The sequence below is a fragment of the Giraffa tippelskirchi genome, chromosome 2 (genome assembly GCF_054371585.1).
Source record: "Giraffa tippelskirchi isolate mGirTip1 chromosome 2, T2T-mGirTip1v1.2.pri, whole genome shotgun sequence".
Lineage (NCBI taxonomy): Eukaryota > Metazoa > Chordata > Mammalia > Artiodactyla > Giraffidae > Giraffa > Giraffa tippelskirchi.
In genome coordinates, this window is record NC_137276.1 from 95,597,283 (window position 1) to 95,615,145 (window position 17,863).

Genomic DNA, 17,863 nt, shown 5'->3' on the forward strand with positions numbered 1-17,863 from the left:
GTTGGATCCCTGGGACAGGAAGATTCCCTGGAGGAGGAAATGGCAACCCACTCCAGTATTCTTGCCAGAAAAGTCCATGGACAGAGCCTGGTGGTTACAGTCTATGTGGTAGGAGAGGCGGACACACTGAGCACGCATGCACACATGCATAATGACTTATCTATCCCTGGCAACCACTGATCTTTTTAATGTCTCCCTAGTTTTGCTTTTTTCCAGAATGTTGTAGTTGGAACCATTTCACATAGAGCCTTTTCAGATTGTCTTCTTTCTATTAGTCATATGCATTTAAGGTTCCTTTGTGTCTTTTTGTGACATGATAGCTCATTTCTTTTAGTGCTAAATAGTTTTCCATTCTGTGTATTACAGTTTATCCATTCAGTTACCCATTCACCTACTGAAAAACATCTTGGTTACTTCCAAGTTTTGGCAACTTTAAATAAAGCTGCTATAAACATTCATGTGCAGGTTTTTGTGTGGACATAAGCTTTTGACTCCTTTTGGTAAATATAAATAACCAAGGAGCATGATTGCTGGATTGTGTGGTAAGAGTGTTTAGTTTTGTAGGAAATTGCCAAACTGTCTTCCTAAGTGATTGTAGTATTTTGCATTGCCATCAGCATTGAATAAGAGTAGCTCCACATCCTTAGCAGCTTTTGATATTGTCAGTGTTTTGCATTTGGGCCATTCTAATAGGTATGTAGTCATATTTCATTTTTGTTTTAATTTGTATTTCCCTGCTGACATGTGATGTTAAACATCTTTTCATATATCAGTTCAGTTCAGTTGCTCAGTCATGTCTGACTCTTTGTGATCCCCATGGACTGCATGTAGCACACCGGGCTTCCCAGTCCATCACCAACTCCCGGAGCTTGCTCAAACTCATGTCTATCGAGTCGTTGATGTCATCCAACCATCTCATTCTCTGTTGTCCCTTTCTCCTCCTGCCTTCAGTCTTTCCCAGCATCAGTGTCTTTTCCAGTGAGTCTATTCTTTGCATCAGATGGCCAAAGTGTTGGAGTTTAAGCTTCAGCATCAGTCCTTCCAATGAATATTCAGGACTGATTTCCTTATATACATATATGTATATATTTTGCCATCTGTATTTATTATTTGATGAGGTATCTGTTCAGGTCTTTGATCTGTATTTTTGTCTATTGTTTGTTTTCTTGCTGTTGAGTTTTAAGAGTTCTTTGTATATTTTGGATACCAGTCCTTTATTATAAGATATGTGCAAATATTTTCCCCCAGTCTGTGGATTGTGTTTTCATTCCATTGACAGCTTCTTTTGCAGAGCAGGTAATTTAAAATTTCATGAAAGTTTAGCTTATCAATTCTTTCAGTGATGGATCATGCATTTGGTGTTAAAAGTTATCACCAAACCCAAAGTCACTTAGATTTTCTCCTGTTTTCTTCTAGGAGTTTTATAGTTTTGTATTTCACATTTATTTTTACCTAAGTCATGTAGTGTTGGCCCTTAACCTTCTTCTTTCTTCTTCAATAATGTGTTGACTCTTTTGGGTCTTTTGCCTTTCCATATAAACTTTAGAATTAGTTTTTTGATACCCACATAATAACTTACTGAGATTTTAATTGGGTTTGAATTGAATCTATTGATATTAAGTTGAGGAAAACTGACAGTATTGAGTCTTCTTATCCATGAATATGGAATATAGCACCATTTATTTAATTCTTTGATTACTTTCATCAGAGTTCTGTAGTTTTCCTTATATAGATCTTGTATGTATTTTGTTAACTTTGTACCTGTTTCCTTATTTTGAGGTAGTAATGTAAATGGTATTGTGTTATTCAATTTCAAATTCCACTTATGTATTGCTAATACATAAGAAGATAGATGATTTACTATTATATATTAACCTTGTATCCTACACTTGGTGTAATTGCTTATTGGTTTCAATGGTGTTTTTGTTGACTGTTTCAGATTTTCTGTATGGGCAATTATGTTATCCTAATTCTTTTTAACATATGCATATACTATTTTGAATCTCACTACTTTAGAAAGTTAGTGGTTTGATTTAATTCAGTTTAATGTTTATATGAAATCCCAGCTATAGTAATTTCAGGTACCAAATAGTGTACCAATAGAATATATTAATAAATCCTTACACAGTCTTGTCATATAGTTCTAGAGATTTTTTTGAGGGGGTGAGGTAAGGGTGATATATTTTTGCCTAAATGGTATAGTTATATTTGGGAAAATGTATCTCTTTCTTTCATGTTAGTCTTAATTCAGAATCTGGATTGAATAAACAGTATGGTCTGTCTTCTTTATTTTAATATATTCTTATAAGAGTTGGGAAAGAAAATGGGATAACTATTTTTTTTTTAATGTTTGATTTTAGCCAGGATTCAGTTCTTAATCTAAATGGTTTAGTGCCTCAGAGCTATGAAGGCACCTGTTACTTTTTTCTGAAAAAACTTCATATGTTTGGTTCATCTTTGATTTTGTTTTTTTCTTTATAGCAATTAAAAATTTAAAAAGAAGATGAGAAACTCAGTTCAAATATGACTTCTTTTTAATCCAAATTGCAATTCTGCCACCTAGTGTTTGTACATGGACTTTACAAGAGGATTGTTTTTTTTTTCTTTTTTTAAAAAACTGAGAATAATTTTTCCTTCATCTTTAGTTTACAAATTTAATACTCAGCTTAATAAAACTTTTAAAGGGAGCCCCAACTTTTTAATGAATTAGATTGTTAATATCTCACATTTTAAAGTTTATTAATTATTTAAAAAATTCATGATATAATTAACCCTTGAACAACATGGGTTTGAACTGTGCAGATCAAGTGAATTTTTTTTTAATATACACATTCTACAGTACCACATGATTCGTGGTTTGGTTAAATGCATGGATTTAGGGATTTTCTACTGCTTGGGAGTTGGTGCCCCTAACCCCTGTGTTCAAGGTTTACCAGTTATGTTTACACGATTCAGTTCTCTAACAAGTAATTTTGCTCTCTTAGAGTCGAGGTGGAAAGAAGTTTCTTGCTGTACTGAAAGAAATCTTGGACAGGGATCCATTGTCTCAACTTTGTGAGAATGAAATGGATCTTATTTGGACTTTGCGACAAGACTGCAGAGAGAATTTCCCACACGCATTGCCGAAATTGCTGCTGTCAATCAAGTGGAATAAACTTGAGGATGTTGCTCAGGTAACAAGAGATCATTTTTGTAACTCCATTTGGCAGTTATACTACTTTATTGATTTCATGTAAATTGTCCTTTCCTACAAAGATATGTTTCCATAGGTTGGATAATTTTCTGCAGGAGAAGTTTTCAGGTTTTAAACTCTTAGGTCTTTTGATCTAAATGGTAGACCAGAAAGATTTAAGATTTCAAAATCCCAAATTCTGCGTAGATTTTCTATATCCTTTACTAAAGATAATTAAAACTTGGGTCTTGGAATAATCATCCATAATTTCTGCCAGCATATGGTAGATCTTGGGTTACTTTTACCAGCTTTATCAATGAACTCGTAGGTTTTCATCTTAAGACCCTTTGCAATGCATGTCTAAAATGCATATGTATTATTTGAAATTAACCTCTATTTTTACAAGTTAACATTTTAGATCATAAATTAAATGATTTAAAACATCACTTTTACTATTTATTTAAAGTTGGGCAGTGTTGATGAATGTTTGCCTTTAGGCAGTATAGAAAAAAGGAAAAAAAAAATTGGATCCAGGGGAAGCCACTAAATTTTAGCTACTTGATTTTATTACCAAGAACCTGTGAAAAAACAGTAGCATTACAAAATTCATTTGGTTATCAATGTTCTCCAAAAAGATTCTTGAAATGATTTTTTAATCAGATTGAATACATTTGATATATTAAGAGAACCACATTTATTCACCTTACTTACTTGAATTCAGTTGGTCTTTTAAATTTTTCCTTGTTTTATTAAATCTGTGATGAGTTAAATTTAGTCAAGAAATACATATTTCTTTTAATCTTGTATTTTTAAAATCTTTGCTTTATTTTATTTCTGAAATTAAGTTTAGAAAGGATTTCTTCTGAGTTTATTCCTAGTGTCTTAACAGTGTGTTTTGGAATCGTGGTACAAAATATTATGATGTGCCTTGTTTAAACTGTTTATACAGTTAGGCCACATGACAATTACTTTGAAAAGGAGCTATTTTTGTCAGGATATCTTTTTTTTTAAAGCTAGATTTTAATTGTTCTGATATAGCTGTCATCTAACCAGTTATTTCTTTAAATTCAAGGTTAGTTTTCTGTGAACCCCCATAATGGTTGAATGTAAGATATAAGAATTTTTTAGTTGGCACATTTTCCTACTTCTCATGAATAGCATTCATTTCTAAGTGCCTATCCAAGAAATGCATCATTTTATTATTTTGTATAGAATTAAAATAGAAAAAAAATTCTTACTGTACTCTTAAGATATCTGAAAGAGAAGTTTTGTATTTTAGCTGTCAGAAAATAGAAAAAGACAGTTCAAGCTTAATATTTCTTTATTTGAACCCCAGGGACACAGATTTTTATATTGAGAAGTTTAGTATACTTGTCTCATTTCCATGAGTGAATCTAAAGCATTGTTTTCAGATATAAGTTAATTTCCTCCATTGTATAGAAAAAGTCAGTAGTGTAACTAATACTCAAAAAGAAAAACCTAAATGTGTATAAACTAGTACAGGAAGACATGAATTTTATGATCCTAAGCCCCTCTTTTAGTAGTCTAGAAAGGAAGAGCAAAAGAATAAAAAAAATAGTATGTTTTGGCTTCTCCCTGGTCCTATCCCATTGCCAGTTACACTGAACTGGGAGAAGAGAATATAAACCATGTTTTCAATAAATTGACTTCCAGACTTCCCTAGTGGTCAAGTGGTCAAGAATCCGCCTGATGATGTAGGAGACATGGGTTTGATCCCTAGGCCGGGAAGATTCCACATGTCCTGGGGCAGCTGAGCCCATTCATCACAGCTACTGAGTCTGTGCTCTCTAGAGCCTGAGAGCCTTTAAGTACTGAAGCCCACACGCCCTAGAGCCCATGCTCTACAATTAGAGAGTAGCCCCTGCTCGCCGAAACTAGAGAAAGCCCTTGTGCAGCAACGAAGACCCAGTGCAGTCAAAAATAAATAAATGAATAAATAAAAATTTTTAAAAAATTGACTGCCTAAGAGAAGTGGAGAGTCAGAACCTGGTGCAAATTTGTACTGTGATTCTGAAGGTAAAAGCCATGGGTGAAAATTCTGTAAAAGATTAGCCTCCCATTAATCCACAGGAAAATATTCTTTTGGCATACTGCAGAAGGGATTTCAATAGCCATATAAATAGTGAAATTAATTCAATCATCTCCGCAGCAGATGAGTAATTAATTACATGTTAATTTCACTTTTTATAGTGAAAAATAGTGAAACTAATTTTACTATTTATTTGGCTAAGTCATATTTGCCTTCCCTATTTGCTTCCATAGCTTTCATCAAACTGAAGTGAGGAGTGTTTGTAATTTAATGTTTGTATTTCAATTTAATAATTATAAATAACATACTAAAAGAATTACTTTTCCATAGTAGGGCTATTTTTAACCCATAACATAGTTGAACCTCTGGTATTATATAACATTATCTATCCCAGTATTGTTTTTGTGGAGCAGTGTATTCCATGTGTGAACTGGGGATGTTTGGAGTTTTTTTAAACTATTGTTTGAGTTCCTTAGGAAACAGTCCCCCTTATCTATATAAGAAGGACTACTGGTCCATTAGAGTTTTGGAGAAAGTTGATGATAAAACCTGGGGTGAGGTAGGTGTTTCATATCTTTAAACCAGTATTCCTCAATCTTTTTTCATTATTACACTCCAGAGGAGCATTTTTACATATTTTTCCCCTAATGGCCCTATCCGCGTGGGATTTTGATACCACAGATAAGTGTATGTATGTCTGCCTATGTACTGTATGCGTACATGTACTGTATACATTAAAAGAACAAGTATAAGAGGTAATCTTTCTCTTAGTAGTTTAAGAATAATTGAGTCAAGATTTAAGGTAAAAGTTCAAATGTAAAAAGTAACATTTCACTGTATTTGTTGAATAAGTTTGATATAATTTATTATGTAAATTGCAAAGTATCACATTTCATATCCAAGTTAGTAATTTATGTAAATGTATATTAATAATAGTAATGTAATCAACTTTTTTTTTTTAAATAAATTTATTTATTTTAGTTGGGGGCTAATTACTTTACAATATTGTAATAGTTTTTGCCATACATTGACATGAATCAGCCATGAGTTTACATGTGTTCCCCTTCCTGGACCCCCCACTCACCTCCCTCCCCATCCCATCCCCCCGGGTCATCCCATTGCCCCAGCCCTGAGCCTTTGTCTCATGCACCGAACATGGAATGGTGTTCTGTTTCACATATGATAATATACATGTTTCAATGCCATTCTCCCAGAACGTCCCACCCTCACCTTCTCCCCCAGAGTCCACAAAACTGTTCTATGCATCTGTGTCTCTTATTCTGTCTCGCGTACAGGGTTATCGTTACCATCTTTCAAATTCCATATATATGCATTAGTATACTGTATTGTTGTTTTTCTTTCTGGCTTACTTCACTCTGTATATGGGCTCCAGTTTCATCCATCTCAGTAGAACCGATTCAAATGTATTTTTTTTTAATGGCTGAGTAATATTCCATTGTGTATATGTACCACAGCTTCCTTATCCATTCGTCTGCTGATGGACATCTAGGTTGCTTCCATGTCCTGGCTGTTGTAAACGGTGCTGCGATGAACATTGGGGTACACGCGTCTCTTTCAATTCTGGTTTCCTCGGTGTATATGCCCAGCAGTGGGATTGCTGGGTCATATGGCAGTTCTATTCCCAGTCTTTTAAGGAATCTCCACACCATTCTCCATAGTGGCTGTACTAGTTTGCATTCCCACCAACAGTGTAAGAGGGTTCCCTTTTCTCCACACCCTCTCCAGCATTTATTGCTTGTAGACTTTTGGATAGCAGCCATTCTGACTGGTGTGAAATGATACCTCATTGTGGTTTTGATTTGCATTTCTCTAATAATGAGTGATGTTGAGCATCTTTTCATGTGTTTGTTAGCCATCTGTATGTCTTCTTTGGAGAAATGTCTGTTTAGTTCTTTGGCCCATTTTTTGATTGGGTCGTTTATTTTTCTGGAATTCAGCTGCAGAAGTTGCTTGTATATTTTTGAGATTAATTGTTTGTCTGTTGCTTCGTTTGCTATTATTTTCTCCCATTCTGAAGGCTGTCTTTTCACCTTGCTTATAGTTTCCTTTGTTGTGCAAAAGCTTTTAATTTTAATTAGGTCCCATTTGTTTATTTTTGCTTTTATTTCCAATATTCTGGGAGGTGGGTCATGGAGGATCCTGCTGTGATTTATGTCGGAGAGTGTTTTGCCAATGTTTTCCTCTAGGAGTTTTATAGTTTCTGGTCTTACGTTTAGATCTTTAATCCATTTTGAGTTTATTTTTGTGTACGGTGTTAGGAAGTGTTGTAGTTTCATTCTTTTACAAGTGGTTGACCAGTTTTCCCAGCACCACTTGTTAAAGAGGTTGTCTTTTCTCCATTGTATATTCTTGCCTCCTTTGTCGAAGATAAGGTGTCCATATGTGCGTGGGTTTATCTCTGGGCTTTCTATTTTGTTCCACTGATCTATATTTCTATCTTTGTGCCAGTACCATACTGTCTTGATGACTGTGGCTTTGTAGTAGAGCCTGAAGTCAGGCAGATTGATTCCTCCAGTTCCATTCTTCTTCCTCAAGATTGCTTTGGCTATTCGAGGTTTCTTATATTTCCATACAAATTGTGAGATGATTTGTTCTAGTTCTGTGAAAAATACCATTGGTAGCTTGATAGGGATTGCATTGAATCTATAGATTGCTTTGGGTAGTATACTCATTTTCACTATATTAATTCTTCCAATCCATGTACACGGTATATTTCTCCATCTGTGTGTGTCCTCTTTGATTTCTTTCATCAGTGTTTTATAGTTTTCTATATACAAGTCTTTTGTTTCTTTAGGTAGATATATTCCTAAGTATTTTATTCTTTTTGTTGCAATGGTAAATGGTATTGTTTCCTTAATTTCTCTTTCTGTTTTCTCATTATTGGAGTATAGGAATGCAAGGATACTTGCTTTACAATGTTGTGTTGATTTCTGTTGTACAAAAAGGTGAATCAACTATAAGTATACATATATCCCTCCCTCAAAGGCCTTTAAGTATTTCTGAGGCATTTCTCTCTCCTCCCCTTCCTCTCACCTTCTCTTCTCCTCTTGCCCCTGCCTTTATTTCCTTTAAAAATTTTTTTGATGGTTAATGATTATAGAATTCATGTATTCAGTGTATCATTCTACTTCCAGCTAAGTACATAATCGCTTTTTTGCCTGCTTACCTATAGAATACCTCAAGAGAGACCATCTTTTATTAACCTATATTAGCAATAATGGATTTTTGAGACCTTAGTAATTGCACGTATGCTTCTCCTTTCTTTTGACCCATCTCTGTTACTGTGCACTGAGAAAAAACAGATACGTGGTTCAGAAATTATAGGAGAGAAAAATAATCTTGTTTTCCTTTCAATTTTTAAACAGCTTCAAGCACTACTTCAGATTTGGCCTAAACTGCCCCCCCGGGAGGCCCTTGAGCTTCTAGATTTCAACTATCCAGATCAGTATGTGCGAGAATATGCTGTGGGCTGCCTGCAACAGATGAGGTATCTCCTGCAGGAGGCTTTTTGGGGTCAAGGAATAACTTGTGGGTGAGAAGAGAAGTTGAGATCTACTTGAATGTTCTGTAAGAAAGGAAAAAGCTAGGAATGATTCAGTTCAAAGCGTTTGTTCCCTTCCTCCCTGTTATTCTCTCACACTCTCAAGTCTCTCCTATCCAACACAAACACACACACATAACACACGATACAGATGTCTTTCTTTTTGGCCACACCACATGGCATGCAGTATCTTAGATCCTTGACCAAGAATTAAACCCACACCCCCTGCAGTGGAAACACAGTTTATCTTAACCACTGAACCATCAGGGAAGTCCCCTCTCTATAACAAACAAAAAAACATCAAAAACTGCATCTGGTAGTCCCCAGGATCACTCTCCAGTTCCATGACTCTTGGCTAAGATTTATTATAGCAAAAGAATATAGAGCAGAATTGGCAAAGGAAAAATTCATGGGGCAAACTCCAGAGGAAACCAGAGGGATGCTTCTAAGAGTTCTTTCCAAAAGGAGTCACACTGACTGCACTTAATTCCCCCAGCAGCAATTTGTGACAGCATACCTGAATACTGTCTACCAGAAAGCTTGTTAGAGACTTGGTTGTAGTTTGATTTTTATTAACACCTAGTCACTTAAGTACCTCTGTCTAGCATATTCCCAAATCCTAGACTCCTGGAATGAAAATGGGTGTTGGGCATAAGTCGTACTGTTTGCAAAAACAGTTTAAGCAGTGACCCAGTCTTACCTGTTAGGGTGGTGAGAAGCCTTCCCAGTCTCCATTCCCAGATGCCAGCCAAGGGCTAACCTTGTAAGCTTACTTTTTCAAAGGATAGCAATCTGGCTTGCTATTCTATTAACTCTTTTCTGTCCACTACCCAGAACTAAGAAATATTAAATTCTTAATTTGTATTTTTAAAGTTTTTTTTTTAAGTTTGTATTTTTTAACTAATTAACATTACAGTTAGAGTCTTCATAGTTGGGTTATTCAGTCCTGATTACTTTCACTTCCCAGAGACAACTGTTACCACAAATTTGGTGTGTTTTCTTCTATACATCATTTTTCTGTTTTTATCACTTTCATATATCTATAAAGTATAGGTGTGAGATGATATTGTACATTTAAAAATTACATAAATGTGTCTTATCATATATTGTTTTACATAGTTTTTTTTCCCTTTATTGGACGTTAGGTTTTTCAGGGCAGTCTTCTCCTGTTATGTGTAAGTGTAGTTTATTCCTTTCACTACTGTGTAATATTCTGTCATAGAGATTTATTATATTTCTCCATTTCTCTATTGAAGAACATTTTAAATTTTCTCAAAATTTCCCATTGTTAACAATGCTACAGTGAACATGTTTATATAATCCCCTAAAGGTAGTACATGTGTAAGAATCTGTGGGATTTATTTGATAAAATATCATTATGGAGACAATCTTAGACAATGAGCATTTAAAATTTTTTCCATTTTTCCTCTAGTCTCAAAAGGATTTTTTTTTCTTTTTTTCTTTTTTTTTTTATAAATTTATTTATTTTAGTTGGGGGCTAATTACTTTACAATATTGTAATAGTTTTTGCCATACATTGACATGAATCAGCCATGGGTTTACATGTGTTCCTCTTCCTGGACCCCCCACCCACCTCCCTCCCCATCCCATCCTTCTGGATCATCCCATTGCCCCGGCCCTGAGCCCTTGTCACATGCATCGAACATGGAATGGTGTTCTCTTTCACATATGATAATATACATGTTTCAATGCTATTCTCCCAGAACGTCCCACCCTCACCTTCTCCTTCAGAGTCCATAAAATTGTTCCATGCATCTGTGTCTCTTATTCTGTCTCGCATATAGGGTTATCGTTACCATCTTTCAAATTCCATATATATGCATTAGTATACTGTATTGTTGTTTTTCTTTCTGGCTTACTTCACTCTGTATAATGGGCTCCAGTTTCATCCATCTCAGTAGAACCGATTCAAATGTATTTTTTTTAATGGCTGAGTAATATTCCATTGTGTATATGTACCACAGCTTCCTTATCCATTCGTCTGCTGATGGACATCTAGGTTGCTTCCATGTCCTGGAGTTTTTTTTTTCTTTTGGCTGTGACACACAGCATGTGGGATCTTAGTTCCCAGACCAGGGGTCAAACCTGCGCCCCCTGCATTGGCAGTGCAGAATCTTAACCTTTGGACCACCAGGGAAGTCTCTGTATGATTATTTAAAAAGCAAAACTTCTCAGAAAATTAGGGATACAGTGATTTTTTTTTTCTTTTTCAAATAAATCATTTATGTTTTATATTGTGTGATATTCAAAACAAATTATACAAAACATTTTTCGGGTATGTCTATGAGACATCTTTTTAAGTGTGAGGAAAGAGGAAGCCTCTTCTATACTTCTATCATTTACACTATTTACAGATTTTATAATGGGCATGGATTTTACAGTAAGCTTAAGATTGTTATATAGATAGATAGTTTTTAAAAATGAGGCTCCCAGTTGTTCCTCAGACTCCCTAAGTTTCCGTTGGATACCTGAGGGGGAGGGGCTACCTGGCCACTTCCTTGGAGTGAGCCAATTGTTTTTTTCAAATATATTGACCCCTAGGCAGAGATTACTGTGATCCCATGTTCCATATAGGTAATTCTAATGCGTCCTCTTCTGTTAAATTTTCTGCTTATGAGGTTTTTTTTTTTTCAAGTGAATGATGTCCTAGATTTAGGTTCCACATCTGATTTAGACTACATTCTTAACCGTTTATTGTCCAAGACTAGTCACCAAGTAGAGGACTTGAGATTCGTACCTTAACCTGACTACAGGAATTGCCTCTAATGAGACTGTTTACATGTGAATGGTTTGGAGATAGATACAGAATAGAGAGCCACAATCTTAATCAATTCAGCTCATTTAATTATAGTGTTTTGTTAATTCCTTGAGTCCTTCCAACTTATAAATGCACTCTTTATTCTTCAAACTATTTGAAGATTTTAATTGTTCATTCATTATCTGGAAGCAAAAATGACTTAACCCTTTGATAGGAAAGGAAAATTAAGTTGCTGAAGTACTGATGGAATTTGTATTTTAGAAAACTGGTTGATTGAGTATGTAAACTTCTTCAGCATGATCAGAAAACTATTTTTATTATAACTCTGAACTGATTGTAAATACAATCATCAGTTGTATCAACCTAGTTAACTTACTGAAAGTGCCCCATAGAGCTGTTCTTTGCTCCTTTTCACACACTCTTCTTCCACCAGAAATCCTCAGCTTATCTTGTGTTATTGTAGTCGTGAAACTGAATGTAAGCATGCAACAAGCTTGACCCAAAAGAACCACTGTTTCAATAAGTTAGTATTTGAAATTTGATAAGTAAGAAGAGGTCTTTTCCCAGCTCTGATTGTTGAGTGACTTACTCTGTATTTTGTTTCTTTCAGTGATGAAGAACTCTCTCAATATCTTTTACAGTTGGTGCAAGTTTTAAAATATGAGCCTTTTCTTGATTGTGCCTTGTCTAGATTCCTACTAGAAAGAGCACTTGCTAATCGGAGGATAGGGCAATTTTTATTTTGGCACCTGAGGTAAGTCTTTTATATTTCAAATTGAGTCCACTATATGCTTTTGTAAGTATTAATCAGCATAACATAGGACATTTAGCAGAACACTTCAGCTGCTTTAGTTGTTTCTGAGTCATCCATAACATTTATGATTTCCTGTTGTCTTCTCCCATTTCTCAATACCCAGATTCTCAATTTTCTGATTTGGCAGTGTAACTCAGATAAATGTCCCTGTATGCCTCCTTGATTTTTAACTGTAATTAATAACTTTTCAGCATAGTAATTTTTATTACTACTGCTGATGGTTATATGTATTGCTATTTTCCAGTAAAGTATACTTATTGTGTTAACATATTTGGATTAAAAAAATAGGCTTACTTATTCCTCCAAAAGGTTGTGGATAGTTGTATCATCATTGCTACTATTGCATAAGTAAAGATTTTAGGGATTCCCTGGTGGCTCAGAGGTAAAGAATCCACCTGCCAACGAAAGAGACACAGGTTCAATCCCTGATACAGGAAGATCCAACACGCCGTGGAGCAACTAAGCCCATGCACTACAGTTATTGAGCCTGTGCTGTAGAGCCTGGGAGTAGCAGCTACTGAAGTACATGCGCCCTAGAACTCGGCAACAGAAGAACCCACTGCAATGAGAAGACAATGCACCACAACTGGAGAAAAGCCCACCCAGCAACATAGACCCAGTGCAGCCAAAAAATAAATAAATAAAATTACACACACACACACACACACACACACACACACACACACACACACACACACACAGACACACACACACACACACACACACATATAAAAGATTTTAGGTTTTCCTATAACAGCAACTTTATTGACAAGGTCATTTTCAGAAATACATCAGTCTTATTAAACCAAGTTTATATGGTAGTAAAATTGAGAAAGAGAACTTAAGTTCTTTTGTTTCCTAGGAAAATTCTCAGTTCTTTGTTTGTGACTCTACTCAGACATTTGTGATTTTTTTCCACCTGGACTTCATATTATTGAAGCTAATCAGTAACAGAGAAAGATAACTTTTCTCCTCTTTGGCTAAGCTTCTTAAAATAAGCTGTATAGTATTTTGATGTAATTTTAGGGGTTATAGTTCTGAATCTTGATTTCTTATTATTAACTTTTTAACTTATGTTCTTTCTCAGCTAGTTCATTCTTCTTATTTTTAAATTCCCAAAGGAATAACAGATTAAGATATTCCTTCCTTTTTCAAGTGTGTTTACCATTCTTTAAATGAGAAAAAAATCAAATAGAAGTCAATTGAGGGATTTGTTAGTTGTGTGATATGAGTCAGATCTATTTCATCTTAATTGTCTGTAAATTGGTACTATTATCATTTCACTCCAAGAAACAAGATGTAAAAACTTTGGATTTCATGGAATAAACAATTAACTAGTGTTAATATCACATATGTTTTTGAACTACAGTGTTTAAAGAATTAAAAGTTTAGCATACAACCAGTGACTGTATACATGATATGATTTTCCTTTCTTTGATAAACATCATTAGTTAATTTCATAATAGAATAAAGAAGTGTTTTCAATTGGGGACCTGAAGTGTTTGATAAATCTTCTTTACTGTTAACTCTTTGCAGATCTGAAGTACACATTCCTGCTGTTTCAGTACAATTTGGTGTTATCCTTGAAGCATACTGCCGGGGAAGCGTAGGTCACATGAAAGCGCTTTCTAAGCAGGTATCAGCTTGCTTTAATCTTCATGTTCACTTTACCACATGATATTTGATAAACTGTGTCATATGCTATTTCTCCCATCACATTGTTTCACAAGAGATTTCCATAACTAAATTCAGTTAATACATTTTTTAATAAAAAATGTAAGCCAAGAAATAAAGTTTTGGCAAATTTAGCAGAATTCTGTTTTTGAATGCTATTTGAAAAATTAGGATTCCTCATAGTGTTAGTACCATGACTTAAATTTTAGTAGCAAATACCTATTTAGACATGCCTAACAATGGATTTGATGGTAACAAAGGTTGTCAAATCTTTAGACTCTTGTTTTTTTCATGCCACTGAGATACTCTTTCCAATTAGAATAGTATATATGATTCATATGCTTTGTCATTGGTTTTATATTGAGATATTTTGACACCCTGAGTTCATAGGTGTTATAGCTTCTAGAATTCAATATACTTAAGCTGATTTTTCAAACTGTGTATACATGCCTGAAACTGTGATATTTCAGGCATGAAATATCTCTCTCATATTCCTTCATTTTCTTCCTAAGTCTTAATTTTCTCATCATTGCAAATAATGAGGTGTTAGTCATTTTTAATAGATCAGATATTAAATGCTTACTATATGCCAGGAGCCATAATAAGTGTTTTAAGTATGCTATTTTACTCTCCTAATAATGTGCCACAGTAGTTACTGATACTGCCTGGATTGGACAAGGTGAAAAACAAGGTTCCAAGAGATAAGTAAGTTGCCTAAAAGCTCACAGTTATTAAGTGAAAGAATAAGTTTCAGACTTAGGTCTGTCCAACTATAAAACTAAATCTTTTTCTTTTTTTTTTTACTGGGAGTTTTCAAACCGTTTAGCAACACTCCTCTTTTTTAAATCAAAATAAAATAGGCAACAATTTCATTTTATCAGTAAAAATGTATCTTTGAAGCTAATGTAAAACTTAAGCCAGTAAACAGATGCTCTTTTACTGAACACAGAATTCCATCAAGGGTTATTGTCGACAATTGTCTCAGGATCCAGTTATTTGAGTATTTTTGTTTTGGAGATAGTCTTGACTCATACAGCTAAGTAATTGCACATAGCAATGGTTTTTCAAGAGTTTTCTTGCAAATGAGATGCATAACCATGGCCCAGGCTTGATTTGTTGGTGGCTTCTTGATACCCTAAAGGATGAAATGAGAGCATTTCTGCCATCAAGGAAAGCAACCCTGTATTAGCTTCTTCATGCTGAAATTCTTCATTGACAGATAGCAATGATATGCTCTTGTTCTTTAGCAATAATTTTTCCTGAATTGAATGTTATCTGACCTACCACTAGAAGGTTTTTTAAAAATGGCTTAATATATACTTATTCAGAACCTGCTATATATGACAGGGTTTGTGTTAGGTATTGGTGATGTGAAGCCACATTAGCTATGTTGCTGCCATCAAGGATTTTATATTCCATAGAATAGGTAGGAAGCATCGTTATGAACAAAGCTAGTGCCTGTGATGGAATTCCAGCTGAGCTATTTCAAATCCTAAAAGATGATGCTGTGAAAGTGCTGCACTCAATATGCCAGCAAATTTGGAAAACTCAGCAGTGGCCACAGGACTGGAAAAGGTCAGTTTTCATTCCAATCCCAAAGAAAGACAGTGCCAAAGAATGTGCAAACTACTGCACAGTTGCACTCATCTCACTTGCTAGCAAAGTAATGCCAAAAATTCTCCAAGCTAGGCTTCAGCAGTATGTGAACCAAGAACTTTCAGATGTTCAAGCTGGATTTAGAAAAGCCAGAGGAACCAGAGATCAAATTGTCAACGTCCGTTGGATCATAAAAAAGGCAAGAGAATTCCAGGAAAACATCTGCTTCATTGACTATGCCAAAGCCTTTGACTGTGTGACTCACAGCAAACTGTGGAAAATTCTGAAAGAGATGGAATATGAGACCACCTTACCTGCCTTTTCAGAAATCCGTACGCAGGTCAAGAAGCAGCAGTTAAAACCAAACATGGAACAATGAACAGGTTCCACATTGTGAAAGGAGTATGTCAAGGCTGTATATTGTCACCTTGCTTATTTAACTTATATGCAGAGTACATCATGCAAAATGCCAGACTGGATGAAGCACAATCTGGAATCAGGATTGCTGGGAGAAATATCAATAACCTCAGATATGCAGATGACACCACCCTTAGGGCAGCAAGCAAAGAACTAAAAAGCCTCTTGATGAAAGTCAAAGAGGAGAGTGAAAAAGCTGGCTTAAAACTCAACATTTAAAAAACTAAGATCATGGCATCTGGTCCCATCACTTCATGGCAAATAGATGGAGAAACAGTGGAAACAGTGACAGATATTTTTTTCTTGGACTCCAGAATCACTGTAGATGGTGACTGCAGCCATGAAATTAAATGACACTTTCTCCTTGGAGGAAAAGCTATGACAAACCTATACAACGTATTAAAGTGGAGAGGCATTACTTTACCAGCTAAGGTCCATCTAGTTAAAGCTATAGTTTTTCTAGTAGTCATGTATGGATGTGAGAGTTGGACCATAAAGAAAGCTGAGTGGCAAAGAGTTGATGCTTTTGAACTGTGGTGTTGGAGAAGACTCGTGAGGGTCCCTTGGACTGCAAGGAGATCAAACCAGTCAATCCTAAAGGAAGTCAATCTTGACTATTCATTGGAGGGACTGATGCTGAGGCTGAAGCTCCAATACTTTGGCCACATTATATAAAGAGCCAACTCACTGGAAAAGACCCTGATGCTGGGAAAGATTGAAGGTAGGAAGAGAAGGGGATGACAGAGGATGAGGTGGTTGGATGGCATCACCGACTCGATGGACATGAGTTTGAGCAAGCTCTGGGAGTTGGTGATGGACAGGGAAGCCTGGCGTGCTGCAGTCCATGGGGTTGCAAGAAGTTGGACATGACTGAGTGACTCTACTGAACTAAGAGTAGGTATAGAAATTACTGATCAAGTATAAAATGGAGAAGGAAATGGCAACCCACTCCAGTATACTTGCCTGGAAAATCCCATGGACCGAGGAGCCCGGTGGGCTAAAGTCCATGGGGTCGCAAAGAGTCGGACATGACTGAAGCAACTTTAGCATATGATGACAGTATCATTAATGGGAGCATTATTTATGGCAGCACAAAAGAAAGGCACATAATCTAGTTTAGAGTGTTACAGAAGAGGTCACAGTGCAGGTGACACTTGTGGCCTTTGATGATCTAGTTCGTGTTAACTACTTGGAGATTGCATTAGTGCTCTACAGAGAGTGGACAGCTAAGTGTATTTGTGTGTATATAGAGAAAGAGTGAAAAGGGCAGATTGGTGAGATTGGAATTATTAAGAATTGTTTTGTGATTATGGAGACCCAGAAGTCTCAAGATCTGCAGTCTAGCAAGCTGGAAATCCAGAAGATCTGATGGTGTAGTTCCAGCCTGAGTTGGAGGCCTGAGAACCCGAAGCTCCAATAGTATATGAGTACCAGCTTGACACCAATCAAACTTGACACCCAAGAAGAGTCATTATTTCAGTTCAAGTCTGAAGGAAAGAAAAGAGCCGTGCCTCAGCTCAAGACAGCCACGCAGGTGGAATTCCTTTTTACTTACAAGAAATTCTGTCTTTTTTTTCTGTTCAAATGTTTGGATGAGACCCACCCACATAAGGGAGGGCAGTAAACGTTACTCAGTCTACACATTCAAATGTTAATCTCATCCTTAAACACCCTTACTGACACATCTAAAATAATGTTGGACCAAGTATCTGAACATGTCATTACCCAGTATAGTTGATTTGTAAAATTCACCATCAGAGACCAACTTGGCACCCATATGTATTTTCTTAAACTCATGC

General features: G+C 35.7%; 1 protein-coding gene across 10 annotated transcripts in view; it reads left to right on the top strand.

The window, feature by feature from the left end:
• PIK3CB (phosphatidylinositol-4,5-bisphosphate 3-kinase catalytic subunit beta) overlaps window positions 1-17,863 on the top strand; it is a 188,702-nt gene that overhangs the window by 137,387 nt on the left and 33,452 nt on the right. For all 10 annotated transcript variants that reach the window (XM_081574025.1, XM_081574028.1, XM_081574029.1 and 7 more), the window contains 4 exons: window positions 2,985-3,173; window positions 8,609-8,730; window positions 12,174-12,317; window positions 13,914-14,013. In XM_081574025.1, the coding sequence (XP_081430151.1) occupies window positions 2,985-3,173; window positions 8,609-8,730; window positions 12,174-12,317; window positions 13,914-14,013 (555 nt within the window). The remainder of the gene's footprint in view (window positions 1-2,984; window positions 3,174-8,608; window positions 8,731-12,173; window positions 12,318-13,913; window positions 14,014-17,863) is intronic.